Source organism: Strix aluco, chromosome 4 (assembly GCF_031877795.1).
Source record: "Strix aluco isolate bStrAlu1 chromosome 4, bStrAlu1.hap1, whole genome shotgun sequence".
NCBI classification, from domain to species: domain Eukaryota; kingdom Metazoa; phylum Chordata; class Aves; order Strigiformes; family Strigidae; genus Strix; species Strix aluco.
This window is the reverse complement of record NC_133934.1, coordinates 61,304,575-61,325,688: the sequence shown is the minus strand read 5'-3', so window position 1 is coordinate 61,325,688 and position 21,114 is coordinate 61,304,575. Positions and strand designations below refer to the sequence as shown.

At 43.6% G+C, this 21,114-nt stretch overlaps 1 protein-coding gene across 13 annotated transcripts in view; it reads right to left on the bottom strand.

The window, feature by feature from the left end:
- Positions 1 to 21,114, bottom strand: part of EPHA5 (EPH receptor A5) — a 209,388-nt gene that overhangs the window by 15,518 nt on the left and 172,756 nt on the right. For 11 of the 13 annotated variants that reach the window (XM_074823321.1, XM_074823322.1, XM_074823328.1 and 8 more), the window contains 5 exons: positions 18,139 to 18,200; positions 17,400 to 17,609; positions 15,404 to 15,553; positions 10,563 to 10,756; positions 7,447 to 7,602 (listed from right to left, as the gene is read on the bottom strand). In XM_074823321.1, the coding sequence (XP_074679422.1) occupies positions 7,447 to 7,602; positions 10,563 to 10,756; positions 15,404 to 15,553; positions 17,400 to 17,609; positions 18,139 to 18,200 (772 nt within the window). Of the gene's footprint in view, positions 1 to 3,530; positions 3,718 to 4,535; positions 4,753 to 7,446; positions 7,603 to 10,562; positions 10,757 to 15,403; positions 15,554 to 17,399; positions 17,610 to 18,138; positions 18,201 to 21,114 lie in introns of those variants that run through there. The other 2 variants (XM_074823325.1, XM_074823326.1) reach the window with 2 other exon arrangements.

Sequence of the window (21,114 nt, the reverse complement as noted above, 5' to 3'; positions counted from 1 at the left end):
TTGGGTGATTAGATTCAATGATACATCTAAAGCCAGGTAAGGTCATGGGTTATGGCAGAGTATAATTGTAGGGATTTCCTTCTAGGAAGAAAAGCATTAACACAGAAATCGTAGCAAAAAAGCTCAGAGGAAACATCAAGACAGGTGCATTTGTGTTTCCAACACAAGACACAGAGACTGTTAGAGAAGCAGTTCAACTTAGAGGAGACGTGGTGTTTAGTCTGAAGACTTCCACTAGAGAAATGTTAGCCCCTTGTTTCTACCTCCAGGCTGGACCATAGGGATCTACGGTCTTGACAATACATGTGTGAATCCCAGAGCTGCGGACACCCTGTGTGCAAGTCTGTTAGGAGAAAGCTCTCCACTGAAAGCCAGCGGGATGTGACCTCCTTGAACATGTAGGTGATTTTTGGAAACCACACTGGTGGGGCTGGCACATGCAAAGGCTGGGGATCGCCAGCAACACCTGGGAGCCCAACCATCACCTGAGACATACTGCAAACTTGGCCTGCAGCTCACAGCACGGCTGTATGCCGGACTGCAGGTGAACATGTGCAACGACCACCAGAACACTTCCACGTAGTGTTGTGTGAGCTACCCATGGAGGTGTACCTCTCTTGGGAGCTTCACATTCTGGACAGAGACTCCTGTGAGAATACAACCAACCGTCATGTCCAAAAATTACATAGAGGAACATTGTTTTGAATAAAAAACGATACCGAGTGAAGGTTGACACGTTAACACAGAAGCTGGTTGAAGCCAAACTGTTGTTCTGTTGTTCTCCAAGGATTGTCATGCTTCCAACCTTTTGATTTGGAAAATACCAGATTTTCTGCTCTAGGCTAAACACTTCATTTCGTTACTGTACCCTTTTTTGGCGATGCATCTTGCCAATGCATAGGGGAAATCACAACGTAAGGGGCATGAAGCAAGGGAGGTCAATGAGACACATCAGCATCGCTCCTTACCTGGCACAGAAAAGGCTACAACATCTGTAAAAGATGTCTACCTTCTCAGGGGGACATACTTTCATTTCTGCCTTCACTGAATTGTGAAACTAGTTCAGCAAGCCATCTTAATAATGAAGGAAAATGTAGTAATGCTATTGTTACATGCAATTTATTTTATGTACACAGCACAGTTGGAAGTTCACACCAAAGATCAACCCCCCCCCCCCCAAAAATCCCAGTATAGGACCTGATTTTTAAAGGAGCCAACATCCATCTTCCCCCTGCTGAGTGCTGCTCTGCTGGCACTTTTAGAAAATTCAGCTTTTTTTTTTTTTTTTTTCTCCAGGTATCTAAAGTGCAAGCTGAGCTCTTTTGAAAATCCAGCACAACATATTTCATAGATGTATCATTTCTGACACTCTTGCATGTTATGCAGAAACAAATAGCCTGAAACTATGAGAAAGGTATGTACGTTTTGGTGTTTCACATGCAGCTCCATCAGTCTAATAAAAAAAACCCTACTCACTACACAGCTTTTCCCCCCCTTATAGTATCCCCTTAACTCAATATCCTTGAGGAGTGCCTCATTGATTTACAAGAGAGAAAGAAGAAAAAGAAGTTTCTGGTTTCAATCCATTAGCTGCTCACCAGGGGATCCAGTCTATTTTTTTTGAATATCAAACCCTCTTGAATGTGGAGAGCCACCAGCCAAAAACCTGGGGACTCCTCAGAAATGGGAAAAAACACTACCATGAGGCCTTCCACCTCCACAAAGATGAACCAGAAGACAACAGTTCCTGAGCCAAATGCTCACCTAGTATAAAATCAGCAGCTTTATTCAAAAGCCACCTCATGCGTTGCAAAGCCAGCAACAGAACTTTTCAAAAACTGCCTAGAGAATGCAGGAGCTTTAATTCTCATTTTTCAAGCACGACTTACAGCACGTTGCACGCTCCCGTGCATCCAGTGCTGAAGAACTTAAAAGTAGCATAAGGCAGAAGCCAATTTTAAACAAAATTGGGTGCACAAACCAGCTGGTTTTGGAAGGAAAAAAATCAACTTCTGTGCCAAAGGGCTGCAAAACAACTGTTCTCAAGCTCCAGTCCAGAGCTGCCTGGCTCATGTTACCACATCCAACTGTTAATTTCACGGGGCTCAGCTCTGCAGAGGAGATGTGTGTGGGTATCTACTGGGGTTTTGCAATAGAAATGTGCAATTCCCTGCAAGAAAAGGCACAACTAAGACCTGGGGGCAAACGACACTTGCGATCAGGATCCAGGCTGCACCTTGCCATGCAAGTGACCCAACCCCAGGCGTTGAGTTTTGGGTGTGCTGCTGCGGCAGCGGCATGGGTGCTCCCCGAGGCCGTGGAGATACATGCACCTGTGTGCTGTGGAGTCTCCCTGCTTCAAAATGTTTGACCTCTCCAGCAATGAGACAACTTTTATTCTTGTTTCAGAGAGAAGTCTCCCCTTTTCACTTCTCTTTCATTCACATAGGGCTGAAAATGGAAACTGGCAGGAATTTAAATCACTTGCCAACACAGTACTAAGAGGCTGATGTAAGTTGACCAAAAAGCCAAAGAAATAAAGGACAAAATTGGTGTTGGTTCATCCCAAACAGCCTGTATACAGCTGCACGCATGCTGCTCTCTTACCACCTCCTTGCATGAAAGCCCAACTGCAGTGTGCCAGGGACAACACGGTATCCCCTTCCCTGCAATATCCTCCATTTGCAAGGGTTGAATTCACGGTCTCCACGTTGTATATTTAAAACATTTTATTTACAAACAGAACTACTTATACACCATGGAGCAGTTTGTCAAACACAGTGTAGACTAGGACTGGATTGCCACATAAAATACAACCCCCCTCACCAGCCGGTTAGTCATGCAAGCAAAAGGGACAGGTTCCTGAAAGATCTCCGTGGTCGGCAGCTGTCAACCTACCACAGATATTTTGTATTTCATCTCCCGTCCACGCCAGATTTCACCACTCTTCTTCACATGGTGTAACTCTACAATTGCCTGTGCAGACTGGGACTACTCACAGAGTGACTTAGTTGTCAGTTTGAATGAGGGGAAAGAAGAACCACCTCAAAGACCTTTAGAAGATGCTAAAGAGAAAGGAATCCACCTGATAGGGAGTTTCGCATGAAATGAGGACTTAAAAAAAATTCTTTTAAGAGTTCATCTGCTCTTGTTCATTATTCCCATCCTACTTGATTATGAGATGAGAATCGGTTTGTTCAAAAGCAGACGCAGTACCACAATCTCAGGACTGAGATTTCAGGTTAAGAATAAGCATCTAGAGCAGGTGAATTCTTAAATGCTCTTCATCCAGTATAACTTTTCAATAAATAATTTATTTTATTTTAGAAGAAAAAATATACAATGCAAAGCAACACAGCACATATTATTACAAATATTCAGAGCTCTTCATCTAATAACAAACAACAGTGTGTCCTGAGATTCAGTGTGTACAGATCTTTCAAAAGGTAGAAGTATGTAGTCCACATGGTTAGTAATTGGTTCAGTCAAGTGTAAGACTGAAACTCATGTCATGGATCTATCTATTCTTGAGTATTGTCCTGGTAAAGTTATTCTTGCAGTGGATTGAAAGTGCTCCAGACACACTCAAAGTCACTAGGTGGTCCACAAGTTTAAAGAGCAGGTCTGGTCCACTGGAAAGGTTGCCTTCAAGTCTGATATCCAGTTGGAAAGAGGGGGTGGAGGGTGAGGCTCCACTTTTCACAAGGTGATTCGTCCCTTTGCAAGAATTAGAGCTAAATGTAGAAATCACTCTTTGTTTGAACACATACATTTTTCAGGTCTTTGCTTAAGCAGGCAGAGCTCAGGACTTGGGGCGATATTCACCAGTTTTAGCTTTTTAATCTTTTGCTTTCAGAAATTTGTCAGTAATACTACTCTTTTCTGGAATAAACGCATCAAGCCATCAGTTTGAAAGAAGCAAGGTGGCAATCGGGATTTTGCTTTGCATGCCAGGGGTGGGGGGGATTTAAAAAAAATGCTGAACATCTACCATCTCAACCAGGTCCTGTAAAGAGGCCAGAAGCTGGGTGTCCACAATCACCAGTCCCGTCAGCGTTATGGCCAACCCCTCCTACAGCGCTAGTAATTTTTCTTCAGTAGATTTTAGGAATTCTTTACATTCATCATATTTTTTTTCCTGTCTTTTCTGGCAGCGATTATCCAGTTCTCCTTTCTCCATCTAATTTCCACATCTGTCTCCTACGCAGTTTAAATTTGGGGAAGATCATTTTAGATGGTATTTGAAGGCAACCTCTTAAATTGTAAAGAATGTTTTACTGATGTCATTTGGGGAAATCAAGCTACTTTCAGATGTTCAGATCATCTTTTCACCTGATCCCCCCAAGTCCCAGCTCTGGAATATACTGAACAGTTACGTCTATTAAAAATGATAAGGAACATTTAACTTGAATTCTCCTTTGCAGAGTACAAAATGTTTTGTTGTTCCCTTTTACAGAAAGGAAAATACCTAAATCCTCCAGAAAACCAAAATCCCCAATATACTAACCTTTAAAGAACTTTGCTTGTTCCAGTGTTTATTTTCTGGAGAACCCATGAGAGTCTCAGCTGAGCCCACCAAGGAACCATTTCTCTCTTTTACTTTGTTGATTTTAAGGGCAATCTGCCAGTTTACATCAGCCTGAGCACGTGGTTCAGGTCTTCAACATGGGACACCTTTCCTCTTAAGCCACTATGATGGTTTCTCCTTTTTTAACAGTTGAGAATCTGATCTTTTGTCCTTTTTTAATATGTCTGAGAGGGACAAGAGAAGTCGTGATTTGGATGGCTGGTTGGCTTTTTAACAAACCTTCCACAGTTTTCCCAAAAATAGACCTGAGTGGAGTCAAGACTTCTTGCTAAGCCACCCCTGTAACGCAAAGGTGCACAGGCTAAGCTGTTCAAGAGCCAAGCCTGACTCATGCAAGCATCTCTGTCCAAGGCAGCTGGTGGGGGGAATTTATTTTCTGGCATGGATAACTAAGTAGTTGAAGTTAGTTTCAAACATTTTTCAGTTTGAGCTGAAATGCAAGATGGATTAATGAAACGTCTCCTTTCAGCTTAAAAAAACCCCAACAAACAAACCCCAGAAGCTCCCCAGGCATCAGCTCCTCTGCACTGCTCTGCTGCTGTAAAAGCCTGGAAGAAAGCTGAAGCTGAGCAGCTCAGACATGTTGTCTCCACTGGGGCCAGTGGAGGACCAGAGTAGGATGACATTTGTGCTATAGAGAACATACTGGGACCTGCTGGAGGGGGCCTTAGAGACGGTTTGCAGCTGGTGAGAGTCAGAGCATCTCTGGCAGCTATAATCTTATTTAAAGACTTTTAAGTCAACTTGCCTTTCTGGCTAGAACTGTACAGATAATGGATTTCTTGGTTCACTGCCAATTGGAAAAACCATTTTGAAGTACTTTTTGGGTAGCCTGAAAAGATTTTGGGGATACTTTTGAAATTTCTGGAATACCGAAAAGTAAATATAGGGAAGTATTTAAATTTTTAAGTCAAATTAAGGAGATAATTTCACAATCTGAAATGTTGCACTCTAGAAAATGGGAGGTTAGGAATAGTTTTGTCAGCGGGATGGGATGCTATGACTGTCAGCACAGAGGGATGCTAAGACCGTTTAAAGCTACAGGATTAAGTGAACTGCTAATTTACTGTCGAAATGACCATTAATTCAGGCTTAAACTCAATATTTTCTCGGACCCAAAGCAAAGTATTTTACTTCTGAGCATTTCTTTTAGAGCTCTTGAAATTGCATAAAATTCTAAAGAGGAATAAACTGGAAGCTTTTGTGAAACCTCATTTTCTTCTTTGGTATGAGAGTAATTCAGCCTAACGGCAACAAGTCAATGATGTATTTTAGACAATCTGCATTTTCTACCAAAACTTGCTCTGGTTGTAAGATTAAGGTGGCACAGTAGAGGCGAATGCTGCAATGTTTTTCTTTTCTTTTAAATTACTGCCTCATCCTATCCCTCCTCTTCCCACTCGCCCTCTGGCTAGGTCTTTCTGCTGTGTGGACTCTGACCAGCCTGGGGATGGACCTCTTCCTTGATCAAAGTTTGTAGATCACCAGTCTAAATGGAGCTCTGAAGCCTGGTGTTTCTGGGCACTGCCATATCAGATGAGTAGATAAGGAAACGTGGAACCCTCAAAAGCCAAAGTAACATGGGACATAATTACAGGATTAGGCTGGGAAACCACATGTAAGAGTCTCAAGCACCCAAAAAGGGATCTAGGTAGAAATCCATGCACCCTGACTCCCTTGACAGTTGCTAGAGAGCTCAGGGTTTTCACATGAATGCCTGAAGATAGACTGGAGGAATCCAGGTATAAGGAACAAATATTGGTGATGTGAGTGGAGCAAATAAAATCTGAGTGACAGCAGATATGCTTCTGCACTCCCTCCATGCATGTAATGCAAAACTGAACTCCATGAGATGTTACCCACCTGCACCATGTGCAAAGGACCTCCTACTCTGTACGGTGGGCTCCACAGCAAGCCCTGTGGCGGACAGAAGAAATGCAGCGGTTCTATGGGGTGTGGGGATTTTTCTTATTTTATGCCTAACCATCGGCATGGATTCTGTATGTGCACTGGCAATCTGCATGTGGTCGGAGGAGCCACAACCTTCTCCAAAACAGCACGGAGCATAATCCTTCCCATTCTGCCTTAATGCCTGCAGTAAACTAAGTTCCAATTAACCCAGCTAGAAAGGCAGGCTTTGGGGCGAGTTTGAGTAAGTGGCAGGAGGAAAGTACAGGTGTAATTACACAAGCAAGGCAAGCAATTAAAGGTGGAGCATAACAAACCAGCAGCCCCGAGGCATTTACCAAGTCATTTGAGCGCTGTCACCCTAACTGCAGTCATACCCATGTGCAAAAACCAAGGGCACATTCAGAAGGAAGAGTCTTGGCCAGGGAGCCTGTCCCCTGAGCTGTGGGTTTGCTGGTGCTCTTCCGCTGGCATCAGCTGTACGTATGCTTATTTCTGTAACGCTGAATACTATTTCCACGCCTTACTGGGCTTGACTGTCCACTTGGTTATGTTTAAATCAACTGTGAAACCAGCTAATCCTGCGTAAAGCCAGTATACCTCAGCAGGGACTCTAGTTCCTATATATTTACTAGTAGGGTGGATTTTTTATTTGTCTGTAACCCCAAAAAATCATCTGCTATCACTTCGAGAGGACGGTCTGGCAAGTATTCAAACTCAAGCATTAATTTCTGTGAGTAAAGGAGCCAAAGTACTGGCTGTGACTAAGTTTTAGTCTTGCCTGAACTTGTTATCATCAATACAGCTGTTAAAAGAGAAATTGTTTACTGCAAACAAAGGGTAATGGTTTCTCTTTCTGCAGCCTGGTTCCTACTTATTTTTGAACGATTTACCTTCTCCCCCTCTGCAATTCCAACAAATGAGGTGAAAATGATCTGAGCAGTACTCACTCTAGGGTCACCTGAGCCACAGCATCCATAGAACTGTATCCGTTCTCCATGAAGATCTCCGTGTATCGGCCCATTTTGATGGCTTCCAGCCATTCACCCACTGATCTGTAAGCACCGCTCCCGACTGGACTGTGCTCTACCAATAGATTTGATACTCTAAAGACAAGCAAAAACAGAGAAGCAAACAGAATCAGTATCATGATGTACCCAACGTGACTCAGTTGCCTGCATTTTCATATGGTAAAGATGACTTTTTCTGTTGCATTTTCAGTGATTGCTACAGCCTAAATCCTCCCAGAAGGCTTAATATACAATGTATCAAACACAACACTTCACCTGCAACTTCACCCGCTTTTGAGTTAGTTCCTGCCATTTCCGGTCCTCACTGCAAGCAGAAAGAGGAGGAGAGGACTATAATCCATCCCCGTTACCTCTCGCCCACAAACAGGCTCCTCTTCTATCAGGCTCCTCCAGTCACTCTTACTTCAAAGTCTTTGGCTTCACTCCTCCCGCTCTGTTTTCCTCCTCCTCCTCCTCCTTTAAAGCTCATAATTAACTTAAGACAGCCTGGAAGCTGAAACCCAAATTACATTTCCCAGCAGCGTCGGCCATCAATGGCGGGCTGCTGTTAACACTTCAGGGGTTGCTCCCGTAGAGTTGGGTGGGGATTTCGGATGCGGGCAGCCTCCGACAAGCCCTGCAGAGAGCAGCAATGCTCCAACCATGCTCCAGCCCTGAAGCCAGAGGTAGCCTCCTGCTCCCCCACCCTTGCTCCAGACCTCCCCACAGCAACTGCTACCTGCTTGGTTATGCCACGCACAGAAGCAGCAATTCAGGCAAATAATAACCCTTTACCACGCCAGAAACACCGATACAGTCAGTACCTGGCACAAGTGACCCGTGCTGCGTACAGGTCCACCACCCTACTAATGATGTAGAGAGTAAAGGGGGCTTGTCCAAGGTCAGCCAGGAAAGAAACTAGACTCGTCCCCTGCTTTGTAAACCAGGACACACAGCTAACATAAGCCTTGCATAAAGATTATTACCCACAGGTAAAAAAACGTTTTCTGGGTCATCCTCTGACGGTGAGAATTACAGTTAAAAGACTTTCAACTGGAAGGAGAGCTGGGATATTATATTATTATAGCACTTCAGGAATCTTCATGTATTTTATGAGCACATTAGTATTATTTGTTTATTTAATAGCAATGCTGAAGGGTCCAATAAAATGTGAATACTTGCAGTACCAAGAACATAATGGCTTCCCATAACATTTTATACACATGAGGAATTCAAAACTCCTAAGTAATCATAATGAGAAGTGGATTTTCATCACTAATGTCAGAAGGTACCTACTGATATGCACACGCTGTAATGTAGAGAGTGACTTCCTCCCTTATTTGCATTAATGAGAATTTCCATAAAGAATACATTACATATATAAAAAAATCCTTTACAGCTGCTGTATGCTGAAATTATGATTCATTTGGAATTACTATGGTCTGGGCATGGCAATCTATGATTATAGAAACACAGTCCCAAAGCCTGGCTGTTCAGGTGCTCCATCCACACAGAAAATACCCACAGCAGCTCTGAAAAAGAGATGTTTGGAATTGCATGGACCTGTCGTGGAATAAATCATCAGCAAATTGCTTAGCAGCTCAAGGAAATTGTTTGCTGCCTATTTTCCTTTTTTCTGGCACAACAGTTTGGTATAAAAGAGTGCATGAACCACCGCATAACGGGCCTGGAAAATGACTGTTCTGAACTGAAAATAAAAGAGAAATATCACATATTTTATGCTATCATAAACTTTTTCCTGCAGGTTTGCTGGGACTGACATTACATCTAATTGCTAATAAGAGTAATTTCTTCTTCAGATGGTAAATGTAAAATAGTCTGAGGAATTAGATCTATCTTGTATTTAAAAATTAACAGATATTTCATGTTTCTTCTCTTCCAGTGCATGAGATGCCATGCATTGGGACTGGCCAGGACAGGGATGTGAGGTCCAGCTGCAACAGGTGAGGTGGGCCACATGCAGCTGTGCAAGACTCACTTGGAAGGTGTGGAGATGTTTGGGTCTAAGCTCACAACAGTACACCTGCTTTGGTCCACACCACCAGTCTAACCTCATCTTACATCCCTCTCATTCCTGTCCAAGGAAAATGACTTTTTTCTCCTCTGAGAATAAGTTTTTCTGAAGGGCCTCTTCCAGTGTTAACATGGGAACTCCACTGCCATCAATGAAGCAGCAATGATTTATATTCATCACTTCTTCATGACCTTGCAAGGGACTGAGTGATGAGCAACACAGATGGCTTAGAAGTAATACTTGTGGCTTACAGTGAAAAAGAAAAAGCCTCTCCAAGACTCCAGTATGGTGGAGACTCCAATATTAAAACTCACTAAAAAATTATTAATCTCTTTTTTCCCCAAGTGCAGCTTTATTTCTTGACCATATTTACCTTACTTGTAGCCATGCAGCTATTCAGATTCATGTTTAATTGCACATTGGCTGCTCTATTCACTCAATGTGGTTTTAGCAAATGGTTTGTGTACAGCTCTTTGGGAACCACAGAAATCCTCTTGTGACTACCAAGACTGTCAGAACAGGTGGTGGCGGCTAGCACACCTGGGAACAGTTGTGGGAGGATGCACTTGGACATCCATGAGCTTTGCACATCCTAAGAGTTTCCCCAAAAGACACTCTTCATTTATATTACCACGATAAAGTCAATAGGCTGATAATTCGAGCAGCATTTACTATCTACTTCATGCACTCAAGTCTCGCCCTCTCTAACCTTGGGGTAGAGCACAGGTAGCTTTATCATAGACCTATAAATACTGCTGAAACTCCCATTTCTGAAAGACAGGCCACAGTAATTTTCTTTGTGGCAGCAGCACTGCATTTATAGAGTAACTGAATTCCTCACCTGCCTGCCAATTTCAACAGAAAAAGTTGATTTGGGAGAACTCCCCTGGGCTTAATGAAGCTGGAGGAACATCCACTCGTGGACACAGGCAGGCTAAATAGTAAGTGGTAATTCAACCCAGGGAACAGGTATTCAGACAAGGATCTCACTCTGAGAAATGGCTCTGGCCTGAATTTGTACCTGCTCGATGCATTAACCAATGTCTTCAAGCTGCTTGGGTTACGGATGAGCTTGTCCAACATGCTGACAATTTCGTCAAACTTGGGCCTGCTGTTGCGGTCTTTCTGCCAGCAGTCGAGCATTAGCTGGTAGAGAGCAGCAGGGCAGTCCATGGGACTTGGCAGGCGATAGCCTTCCTCCACAGCTTTAATCACCTGCAGGAGACAAAACATGAGCCTGATGGGTTGCTTTTCCTCCTCTCGCTTTTTTCCCAAATGCAAATTGACTTAAACAGAGAACTTTGGGAGTAGCAATATGCTCACGTAAAATCCCACACACCCCCAACTCTCCACACAAGAGGCAAACCAAGTAAACCCCACTATCTTTTGTATTTTCTACAGGATGAGTTGAATGACTTAATTTTTGGTCACTGCAAAATGAATCTAGAAAGCCAAGGCACTGCTGCAACCAGGGGGTCAGATGGCCAGGTTGCACTTGTTCAAAGCTCAGCTGAGGTCTGTAGGTTATATACCAGGAAACTCTCGGAGCCTACCTTAAGTCCATGAAAAGTAACTACGAGGCTTTCTGGCATCTTCTTGGGGTGCAGTGATTTTGTTTATTCAGATGTTGGCTTCTTTTTAAATGAAAAGGCATGTGCTAGACCACAAATTTGTATTACAGTAATAGAAGTCTGACTGTATTTTAAAAGAGACTTTGAATGCTAATTGATGGATGGATTCAAGGCAGAGGCAAAACAACCATCTCATATATCATTCAATACTGTCTGGGTCTAGACGTTTCTTAGTATGGCCACATTTCTGCCAGGAATTTAAAATGTCAGCCGAAGAGTATGTAAATTAAAACCAGGGGAGGGCTGTTGCACTGATTTCAAATACAAACCATCCATGGTTCTATATCTAAAATAAGTGGCATGCACATGTGCTGCCTGCCCTCTCAAATAGCAGAAATTAATAAATGAGGGCAGAATTGAGGAAAGGAACTTGTTTTTCCCAGTTTGGGGCAGATTTACAGAAGGGCTCCAAGCCCAGCAGTTCCCATTATGAACCATTACAATTTTCAGGAGAATGCAGCTCACATTTCAAGCCACAAGGGTCTGCGACCATGCCAAGAGAGTCCCAGCAGCTCATCTTCACACCCTGTATTCCCAAGACTCCTTGACCAAAAGGAGCTGGAAACAGCTATTTGCTATGTGGAAAACCACAGTGCCTCACTGTTGAACTCCAAGGACTGCCTCAGATGCCATTCATTCTAGGCACCGTCTCACAATTTAAAAACATCCTGTGTTTAAAAAGAAGGCCCTGTGGTTAGCATGGAAGTTGTTTTTTTGATCTTTAGTCCCTATGTGAGCAGTACAGGAAGAGTCGTGTCAGGCTGGCATTGCATTTCAGAAGGCTCCGAAATTCAGGACTGCATGGATCTCTTTCAAATCATGCTCCATCACAGGGCTTTTTGCCAAGTGGAAGAGCCTCAGGAATGAGCCAGGCTGGCTGAGCAGCAGCAGAGGGAACCTCAAACTCCCTGAGGACATACATATCGGAGAAGTAGTTAGCTGAGGCTTTGTAATCTTCTCCAAGGGTAGCAAGCACATCTGAAGATCTGGCCCACAAGACCTGCCGTCTTTTAGCACCCCTCTAAGATTTCATCTGTCGGTGGGGCAGTTACACCGCTTTCCACCCAACCTGCGCTTGCAAAGCAATCTTCTACAGCCTGGCTTTTGCTTGCAGCATCAAAAACCAGCCCCATCACACTATGCTATCTGCACTGTCTATTCTTCACATCATGCTTTTCAGCTGGTCACTGATTCCAAATTTGCAGCTGACATATGAAAAAAGCCTCAGTGTGGCACAGCCATGAGAACATTATTTGCTGTGTCTGTATTTATACCAGTAACGGATCATCCTCCAGCCATAGCAGAAATAAAATAGTAGCAAGAAGGGGATCAGACCATCTGGCACCAGCTCAGAATATCTGAACTACATCTGCAATGGGGTTATGCATGTTTGATATTCCTGGCAGTAATATCACAATCAATAGTGTTAACTCAATTTACAGGATGTCATTCGTTCTGGTGGTACAATGTAAATGGTATCAAAATACTGTGAGGAGCTAGGATGCTGAAATACACTCTTGCATCTGAAGGTGCCTCGGGGGTCTGGCAATAAGAGAAGCAAAAGAACAAAACAACAAAGACCGAGTCACTTGTGGCCACCACAGTACTTCGAAAATAAGAAAATGGCATATTCGCTGTTCCATGCATTGATGTGCACTGCTTTGAAAGACTTGAAGAGCTAAAATTTGCACCTATAAGGAGACATTTTTGTCCCTGTTCCTCCTCTTCTGGACAGGTGCTACTCACTTATGGATTGGGGTGACTGAACTGGATGTTTGGGAGAGGACTATTTAGGATAGTCTGTTACAGTAAACCAAAGCAACACTTTTAGATCTGTGTTTTTGAAAAACCACCAGTCTGCAGACTAAAAAACAACCACTGTGATCATTTAGCTTTTCAACCTGTGTAACACAGGTCACAAAATTCCTCTCAACAATTCCTGCATCAAAGCCTTATCTTGTGGTCAAGTCAAAGCATATTTTTTAGAAGGCCATCCAGAAACCAGCATGACTTTAAAACATGGTTTGTAGCCTTTGCAGTTAAAACACTGCCTGCCCTACAGCACGGCACCTCCTTTAAAGCAATCTACCTGTAAGATGGTGAGAATCATTTTGCTCATCACCAACTGTGCTTGCAAATAATGTACTTAAATTACAAGCCATTCAACAAGAAACTCTTGTGCAACCGAGTCTGAAATTCATGTGAGCAGAGTCCCCCGGTCCTCCACATGAAAGCCAGTGCTATATCTAACACCACTAATTCTGCCGACACAAGCAGGGGAGGAAAGAAGAAGAGGAGGCCTTCAGAAGGTGAAGGAGGAAGGCATAAATCGCATGAGAAACATGCCACAGCACTGAACTAAGTTTCCTAGGCCACCACCATCCAGGCACTTGCCACCTGCACATACGCAGAGAGGCAATGCAAGCAAAGCCTGAGGAGGAACTGACACTCATAAATAGTCCCCCATCCACTTCTTCTCAGACAAGTGTGAAATTCACTCTGTGCCCCGCAGTGTATGAAGGCATTTGGGCTTTTTGGAACAGTTCTGCAAAGTGTGGATGTTCATAGCGTTATGATCTAGACAAGGGACTGCCCTGGCCACAGAGCGTTATTTCACTGGCACCAGCCTGAATCTTAGCCTGGCATTTACTGAACAACATCTGTGCTATGTTGGTGTGTCAGCATTAAAGATAGTTACGGGGCTCAGTGTGACTGAAAAAGCTTGGCTCTCGATTGCTGCATTCTCTGCACAGGCTATGGAAGAAAGTCTCTGTATTTGATTGAGATAAATCCCTGCATAGATACATGCTGCTTTACCAAACTCCCTGCAAACGTGACAGCTTCAGCAATGCCGAAGCGGTGGGGCATTCATCCCAAACAACGCACTCGTCTCCCTGGCAAGAAGCATGGCGTGACCATCTCAAAGGTACCGCTCGTTTCCACTCCTGAACTTGAAGCAAGATGAGACAGCAGCTCGGCGTGACAGGTAGTAACATCCGCTGATGGCAAAGGCCCTCAGACAAAACACAGGAGAAACAGAATGCTTCGCCAGTGCCTTTGCTGCCAGCGAAACAGCAGAAAGTCACAGGGACAGGGATGCTGCTCAAAGAAGAAAAAAGAATAAAACATCAAGTGGTGTGACCAGAGGAAACCTATGGTTGAGCAAGGACCTGCTTGTTTTGCCCAACCGGCAGGAGCATCTCAGAAGGTGGCAGGGCTGCAGAGGTGAAGTGGGAGGGATGACGAATGACTCCATTTGTCACACACAGAGTGGTGTGTTTTCCCCACCATCGCAGAGCTGCTTTGGGAGTCCCGCGTGCCTCACTGTGACCCTGACCTCATGCACTAGCTGGCACCCTCAGAGACCTCCACACATCATGGTTCTCAGAGATGTGAAGAGGAAGGAGGGGCCTAGAAAATCTGGCAATCCCAGGCTTAGAATTTTTTAACCTTAGACAAGGACAGATGTTTATGGTGAGCTCAGGGTTAAGAGGTAGCCCTGCAGTAGGATCAGAAGATCCTTACACAGGCTGGGATCAGAGCTGCAGTCAGGAGGGAGACAGTGTCCCCAGGCATCTCCCTGCTGGAGCTGCTTCAGAGGGTGGCCTTGGGGTCAGAGACTCGAGGAGGCACTGGGGCCCAGGAGCAAGGTGACACAACTCGAATGAACCATGTACAAATGAATCATGAGAGTCTGCGTTAGCACAGACTTATAAGATGTTCATAACAGGAGCAAAACTATGCTCTCGAGATCAGCAACGCAAGGGCAACTGAGACGCAGCTCTCTGGACTGCTGTCATTAGATCAAATCACCCAGCTTTTGTGCAGGGAAACAAAGCCCTTACCATGACTCTTCTTGCGTTTCTGCTTTACGTGTCAGTAGGGGTTTGAACACACAATTGAAATGCTGCCAGTTTATCAGCATCTATCCCCTGGCAGACCTCTGTCATTAAGCAGAGGAGGGACAGGCTCCAGCTCTAACAGCATTAGTGAAGCTCCAGTGGTCTGCTGGGGGAAGCAGACACATTTCCCTCTGCGCACAGCCTGTTCTGGGCTGCTGCTACAAAAAAAGAGCATTAAACGAGAGGCTCGTTTTTGTCTGGCAAAATGGGGGAGCAAAGCCATTTTTACAGTGGCTCTCCTCTTCTTGTCCCCATCCTGCCTCTCTGATTGCAGAATGAACGCTGAGCCCTCAAAGTCCCATCACGCGGCAGCTCTCACACGTGCTTACATCTTGGTTTGTCATTTCCCAGTAAGGCCTCTCGCCGTAGAACATCACCTCCCACATCACAATGCCGTAACTCCAGACATCACTGGCTGACGTGAATTTGCGGAAGGAGATCGCTTCGGGTGCTGTCCATCGGATGGGGATCTTCCCCCCCTAGAAGGAAAAGATAAGATTAAAAAAACCCCAAAACCAGATTGCAGAGGAGGACACGCAAAAGAGGACGAAACAGCACTTCTTAGAGCACCGAGGGATGTTATTTTCTCTCTAGAAAGAGACATCGAATTTTAAAGTAAATCTGTTTGACAGCATGGGGCCCCTTTCCACATTATCTCAGCCCATAAGCATTTGTAGGCTGCCTACTAATTGGCTGTCCTGAAGGTTTGTTGTTTGAATGCTGTTTGAATGCTGGGACATGTATAGGATCAACATCTCAATTATGTTGCACGGGTTGGTAGGGGAATACAGTTTCTCCGTTTCTGAGAGCAAGCGGGGGAGGAACAGACAGCTCTGAAGCCGAGGAAGACTTTGATCTAATGAGGGCTTCATGCAAATTGCTGCGGAAGTAATGCCCTTTTTTTCTCTTTTTTTTTTTTTTTTTTTTTTTTTTTAAAATGCGGTCCTGATCCTGCAGAGACATCTGTGTAGCGGGCACAGAAATCTGTGTGCAAAGACCAGCCTGCTTGGCCTCTGCTGTGGGACTGAAAATGATGCCACAGCTGTCAAATGTGCTTTGCTCTTTCCTTTTCCCCTTTCTACCATTTTAGAAATCAAACTTCAGACCAGCTCTGAGAAGGAAGAGGGGAGGGAAAGGGGAGTCTGTATCAAGGAATACTTTTCTCATTGGGTTTAAAGAGCTGTCTCCCTTGATTTATATCAAAATACATTTTACTGTGAAGTCCCTTCCTCCTCTCAGTGTTGAGCTAAATATTGGAAGGTCTCCCTGAATGTCCCCTAACAGTGTTTGTTATTGGAAAAAAGGCAGAATTTGGAACACATTTTCAAAGCAAATTATAAAAAGTCCCTTCTTCCAATAATTATTTATTCACAGGCTTATCAGCGCATGCCTTAAATGAGGGGCCAGATTCTCAGCAGTACCAATTAGCACATGGCAGCACACTGTAGCTGCAGCAGGGCTGGCCGAGAGCCCGCCAGCCTGCAGGGAGACTCTGGTCCAGCCATGCGCCAAGTCCCATTGTGTGGCCATGACTGCCAAGAGCTGAAAGGCCTTTCCCAGATCTCTGCAGCAACTGTGAACGTGACCCAGAGAGTTCCCACCACCCGTAAAACAATACCCTTGGAAAAACATGCTAATGAGACATGCCCAGGTGTGCCAATCACTGATATGAATATTGGAGGCTCTGTCCAAGCCTGCACTGCTGAGGATGGGTCCTGTCCATCCCCTCTCTGCAGCGCTGGGGCCACATGGCCTTGCACTGGAGTGGGTGGGCTGATGCCCTGAAAGGATGGATCAAGGATGGAAAAGCACTGAGCACTAAGGCTGGAGCAGCTCTTTCTCAGATTGGGAGAAATTACCCTCAACAGGGTAACATTGAGGGCAATGTGTGTCATTTGCAATGAGCATTGCAGGTTTACCAATGTTTTAAAAGGGTCATATTGTCCAGAAGACTGTGGCTTCCATCTTTGCATGGGTGCCTAAGCAAAGCACTTGCTCTTTCCTACCTTTGGTATTCACCAAAGAGGACAGAATAGAGCTGGGAACACATCACCTTTGCAGTTTGCTATTTGACTCAGGTGCCCAACATGAACTTAAAAGTTATTAGTTAAGTTCTGCCTTATTTGGCCATCCCCACTACAAAACTACAGGCATTTGCAAAATTATTCTGATAACGATTAACTGGTAACACCTAGCCAAAGTCTCATGCACAGTTTAAAGGCTCTGGATTTGTAGAAACCTCTTTGCTAGAGAGCCTGAACACCAAAATGTGGCAGGGAATACATTTTTCTTGAGCTCAATCAGTTTGGTATCCTTATAACTCACCCTGGTTGTGTACGCTGCTTCGGGGTCATCTTCTAGGACTCTGGAGAGGCCAAAGTCTGACACCTTGCAGACTAAGTTGCTGTTGATTAGGATATTCCTGGCGGCCAGATCTCTGTGTACATAACCCATGTCAGACAGGTACTTCATTCCTGACGCGATGCCTCGCAGCATCCCAACCAGCTGAATGACCGTGAACTGCCCATCGTTCTTCTACAAAAGGAAGGAGACATTTGATCAGTTGAGAGTCTCTGCACCCTCAGCATTGCGTGTGCATGAATAAAAATGCAAAGGCAAGTCTCCAGGGAAGAAAACCAGGGAAATTAATAATTCATTACTCTCATGCTCTGACCATGAAGGTTTTCAAAGTTTCACTGTTTGGATTAGGATCTCTAGAGAAAAAGCTAAGGAAATGTAGTTCTTTTAACTGGAGATCAAGGAGCAAGCTATTTCCACTGGTGACTGATAAAGAGACTGCGACTGGGAGTGAACACATGTAGTTATGTGTATAAAGGCACCAGAGTGGGCTATCTCCAAGTCAGCCAACTGAATGGCACCAAGTTGCATGGAAATCCTGCCTACAGAGGTCCACATGTGAATATGTGGGGGCAGGGACTCTTCCCCATGTTGCCATACCACATTTCTAACCACTTCCCTTATCCTCCCTTCTCTAGCTCTCACGTTTCATGGAAAAACTCTGACCCAAACCAAGGTCCCTCTGGAAAAGGGATCTAAGTGTTACCTTTAAAAATGTATCCAGAGAACCATTCTCCATGTATTCAGTCACTATCATTACTGGTTTGCCTGGAAAAAGTGCATGAGTTCGTTAGCAATTTATTTAAGAAACATGAACAGTAATAAAGTCTTTTCATACTGCAGCTGAATGTGAATATACAGCCATGTAACAGTAAATATACATCAAGACACTGCTGTCCCAGCAGGATGATAAGAGTTTTTGCCAGAAGTAATGTAGAAATAGAGAAATCAAGGAGGGGGGGATGAAAAAGTAATCCCATATTATGGTAGGGTACCAAGCCCTAGAGTGTTTAGATAATGTTTGAGGAAGAGGTTGCAAGCTGAACCCAGACAACCTACAGACAACCTTCTCATCTCTGTGAACAAGCTGAAAGCTTGCAGAGGCTAAACTGCACACAGCAACCTCTTCGTGCTCATCCCTATAGCTTCAACACTTTGAAGTAACAATGGAAGCCCAACAGGAGCAACTAGGATGATCTGAATTATCTATCTGAGCTTGGTAGCCACCAAAACCAAGACAAGGCAAGGACGGGATTATATCTCTTGTAATTCAAGGAATTCCATGTGACTACCCTTGTAAACACATCTGGAAGTAAGAAAAGGCATATTTATGCTGCAGAACAAAAGCAAGTGAAGTATGGAATGAGTGTGAGTGGAAATCAAAATAAAAGTTCTTAACAAAAGACCTAGTCTCCTATTGTTGACAGGAATAATAATGTTTTTCCAAATCCATTTGATTAATTTTCAAGCCCGAGTCATTTTAATGGTAATTATATATAGTTTTTGCTTGGTTTTTATATCTAATTTCTCGCTAGCTTGCCACAATGACATAGCAATAATTAATGTGGTGTGCTCCAGCCCTTGTAAATTCAATGAAATCTTATAAGAACATGTAAATTATTTTTTATTTAAATCAATTTCCATTAGCTAGCATGAAGCACAGACAAAAGAGGAGCTGTCAATTATTTGTAAAGTGCATTATAAAAGTCTTTCATACAAATGATCAACGAGAGCTGCTGTGTGTCATAACATGCACATGAAGGTAAATGCTCCTAAAAAATCAGCGCATGTTCTACCACTTAGATTGATCTTAATCTTCCCACTTTCCCATTACCTTAAATATTTGCCTAATTTACTGCTTAATTATCTACATAATAAAGATAATTGTGAACTTGTCAATCAAAACACTCATTGTTGTGCAGATACTACCTTTGCAGCATGAGGGACCTGCACTGCTTCAGTTCTTTTAAGTTAATATCACAGCTACTGCTTGAGCTCAAAGCTTGCCAAAAGTATTATTTTTGATATGAGAAAGGCACCTCGGGGCCATGAAAAATATCATTGAGCCCTGAACAAAATAATGGGTCTCATCTTCAAGGATGACAGCTGTCTGTCTACACACAACATGGACTGCATGCAGGAGGGAGAAGAGATCTTGGGTGATGTTGCTATAGGTTGGCAAACACATTAGTGGTTACACAGGGAAGGAAAATCCCAGGTATATCTCAATTTCTTTTTTAGTTTTTTGTTTTTAAACACTAAAGCCCTGACTGTAGCATGGGGTCCCTTATCTCTGACACTTCAAGGCAGTGTTGCAGCAGAGACTGATGTCTTGTTACGCCATCGCCCTGGGGGACCTCCTTCAGACTTCTGTCTTTGGTGGCCATTAGAGAAAAGAAAATAAGATTTCTGGCACTTATGTTTCATTATCTGACTGCTGCAGGTTGACAGTAATCATGGAATAAATTAGCCCCATATCCAAGAGTATGGAAATAAAGACACAAATAGAGTAACTTTAAACAAAGTAAATTAAAAATAAACATTGGCCCTTCTAAAGCACTGGGCTGATTCTCCCTGTCAGCAGGGCTCCCTCCCGCTGGCTTGACGGAGACATAAAATGTCGGTAGATGTCGTTCCTCCGAATGTACTAATGCAATGTGCACACCATCAGTGCAACCAAACGGGATGTGAATGAAAACAGGACCATCGTTACCTTTGTAAAGCAGAAATAGCTAAGGGCTTGTCTGCACGGGGACAATGAAGACAATTAAACCAAATTAACTAAGGTGTGCACTTGAACTAGATTAGTTAAATGGTATTAAGCCCCTGTGCTGATATTCTAATTCAAAATTAAAAATGGCCTAATTCAATTTAACTTAATTTACTTCCAAAGTAAATTATGATACAGCAAAGACATTTTACCCTAAAGATCTGAATCTACGATAGGCCAGTGACTAAAACACTGGAGGGAAAAAGAAGTTAAACAATACTTTGAGATAGCAGTGTAGTTTGGGGTTCATAAAGGTTGTTTTGGTCCATTTAAAATAAAAGAAAAAAGCTGGGAAGATGGTCCAGATACCCGACGGAAAAAATTTTGAGTGCAGTAAACAAGCATTTATTGAGCTAATGAGGAGCTCAGGGTGCATGTACCTCCCTGCATCCAAACTCCAGTCACTCCAAGTCCAATTTAGAAGCAAAGCTCCCGGCATTTCTGCAGCCTTTGGAGTAGCCACTTTATATAAAAGGCAGCTTGCTAGGGAGGCACATCCTCTCTAAAAGTGGGATTCCCACCCATCCCCTGAGGCTCTGGCAGCCAGAAGGACTCAAGCCCCTGTGTCAGCAGCAGCTTTTATCGTCACTGACTTCCTGCCCAATATCCCACACATCACTGCAGGGCTAGAAATGGGAGATTTTATGTATTAAGGACTACACAAGGTGACCCTGAGAGATTTTGATATTTATTCAATTTTTGGGAGAAACCTTTCTTGGTTATTTTTTCCTTTTCTTAAAAGTTTTAGGAAATGCAATTTCAAGGAAAAATGCAAGTAAAGGCTGTGGATTGCAAAATAGCATTGATTTTGAGTAGGTTATAAGGATATGAATAGGACAACCAGCTAGCATCTCTGTACACTCTCTCCTGAAGCTCTGAAAAAGAACTATTTTGGAGACACCGCCTCTGATG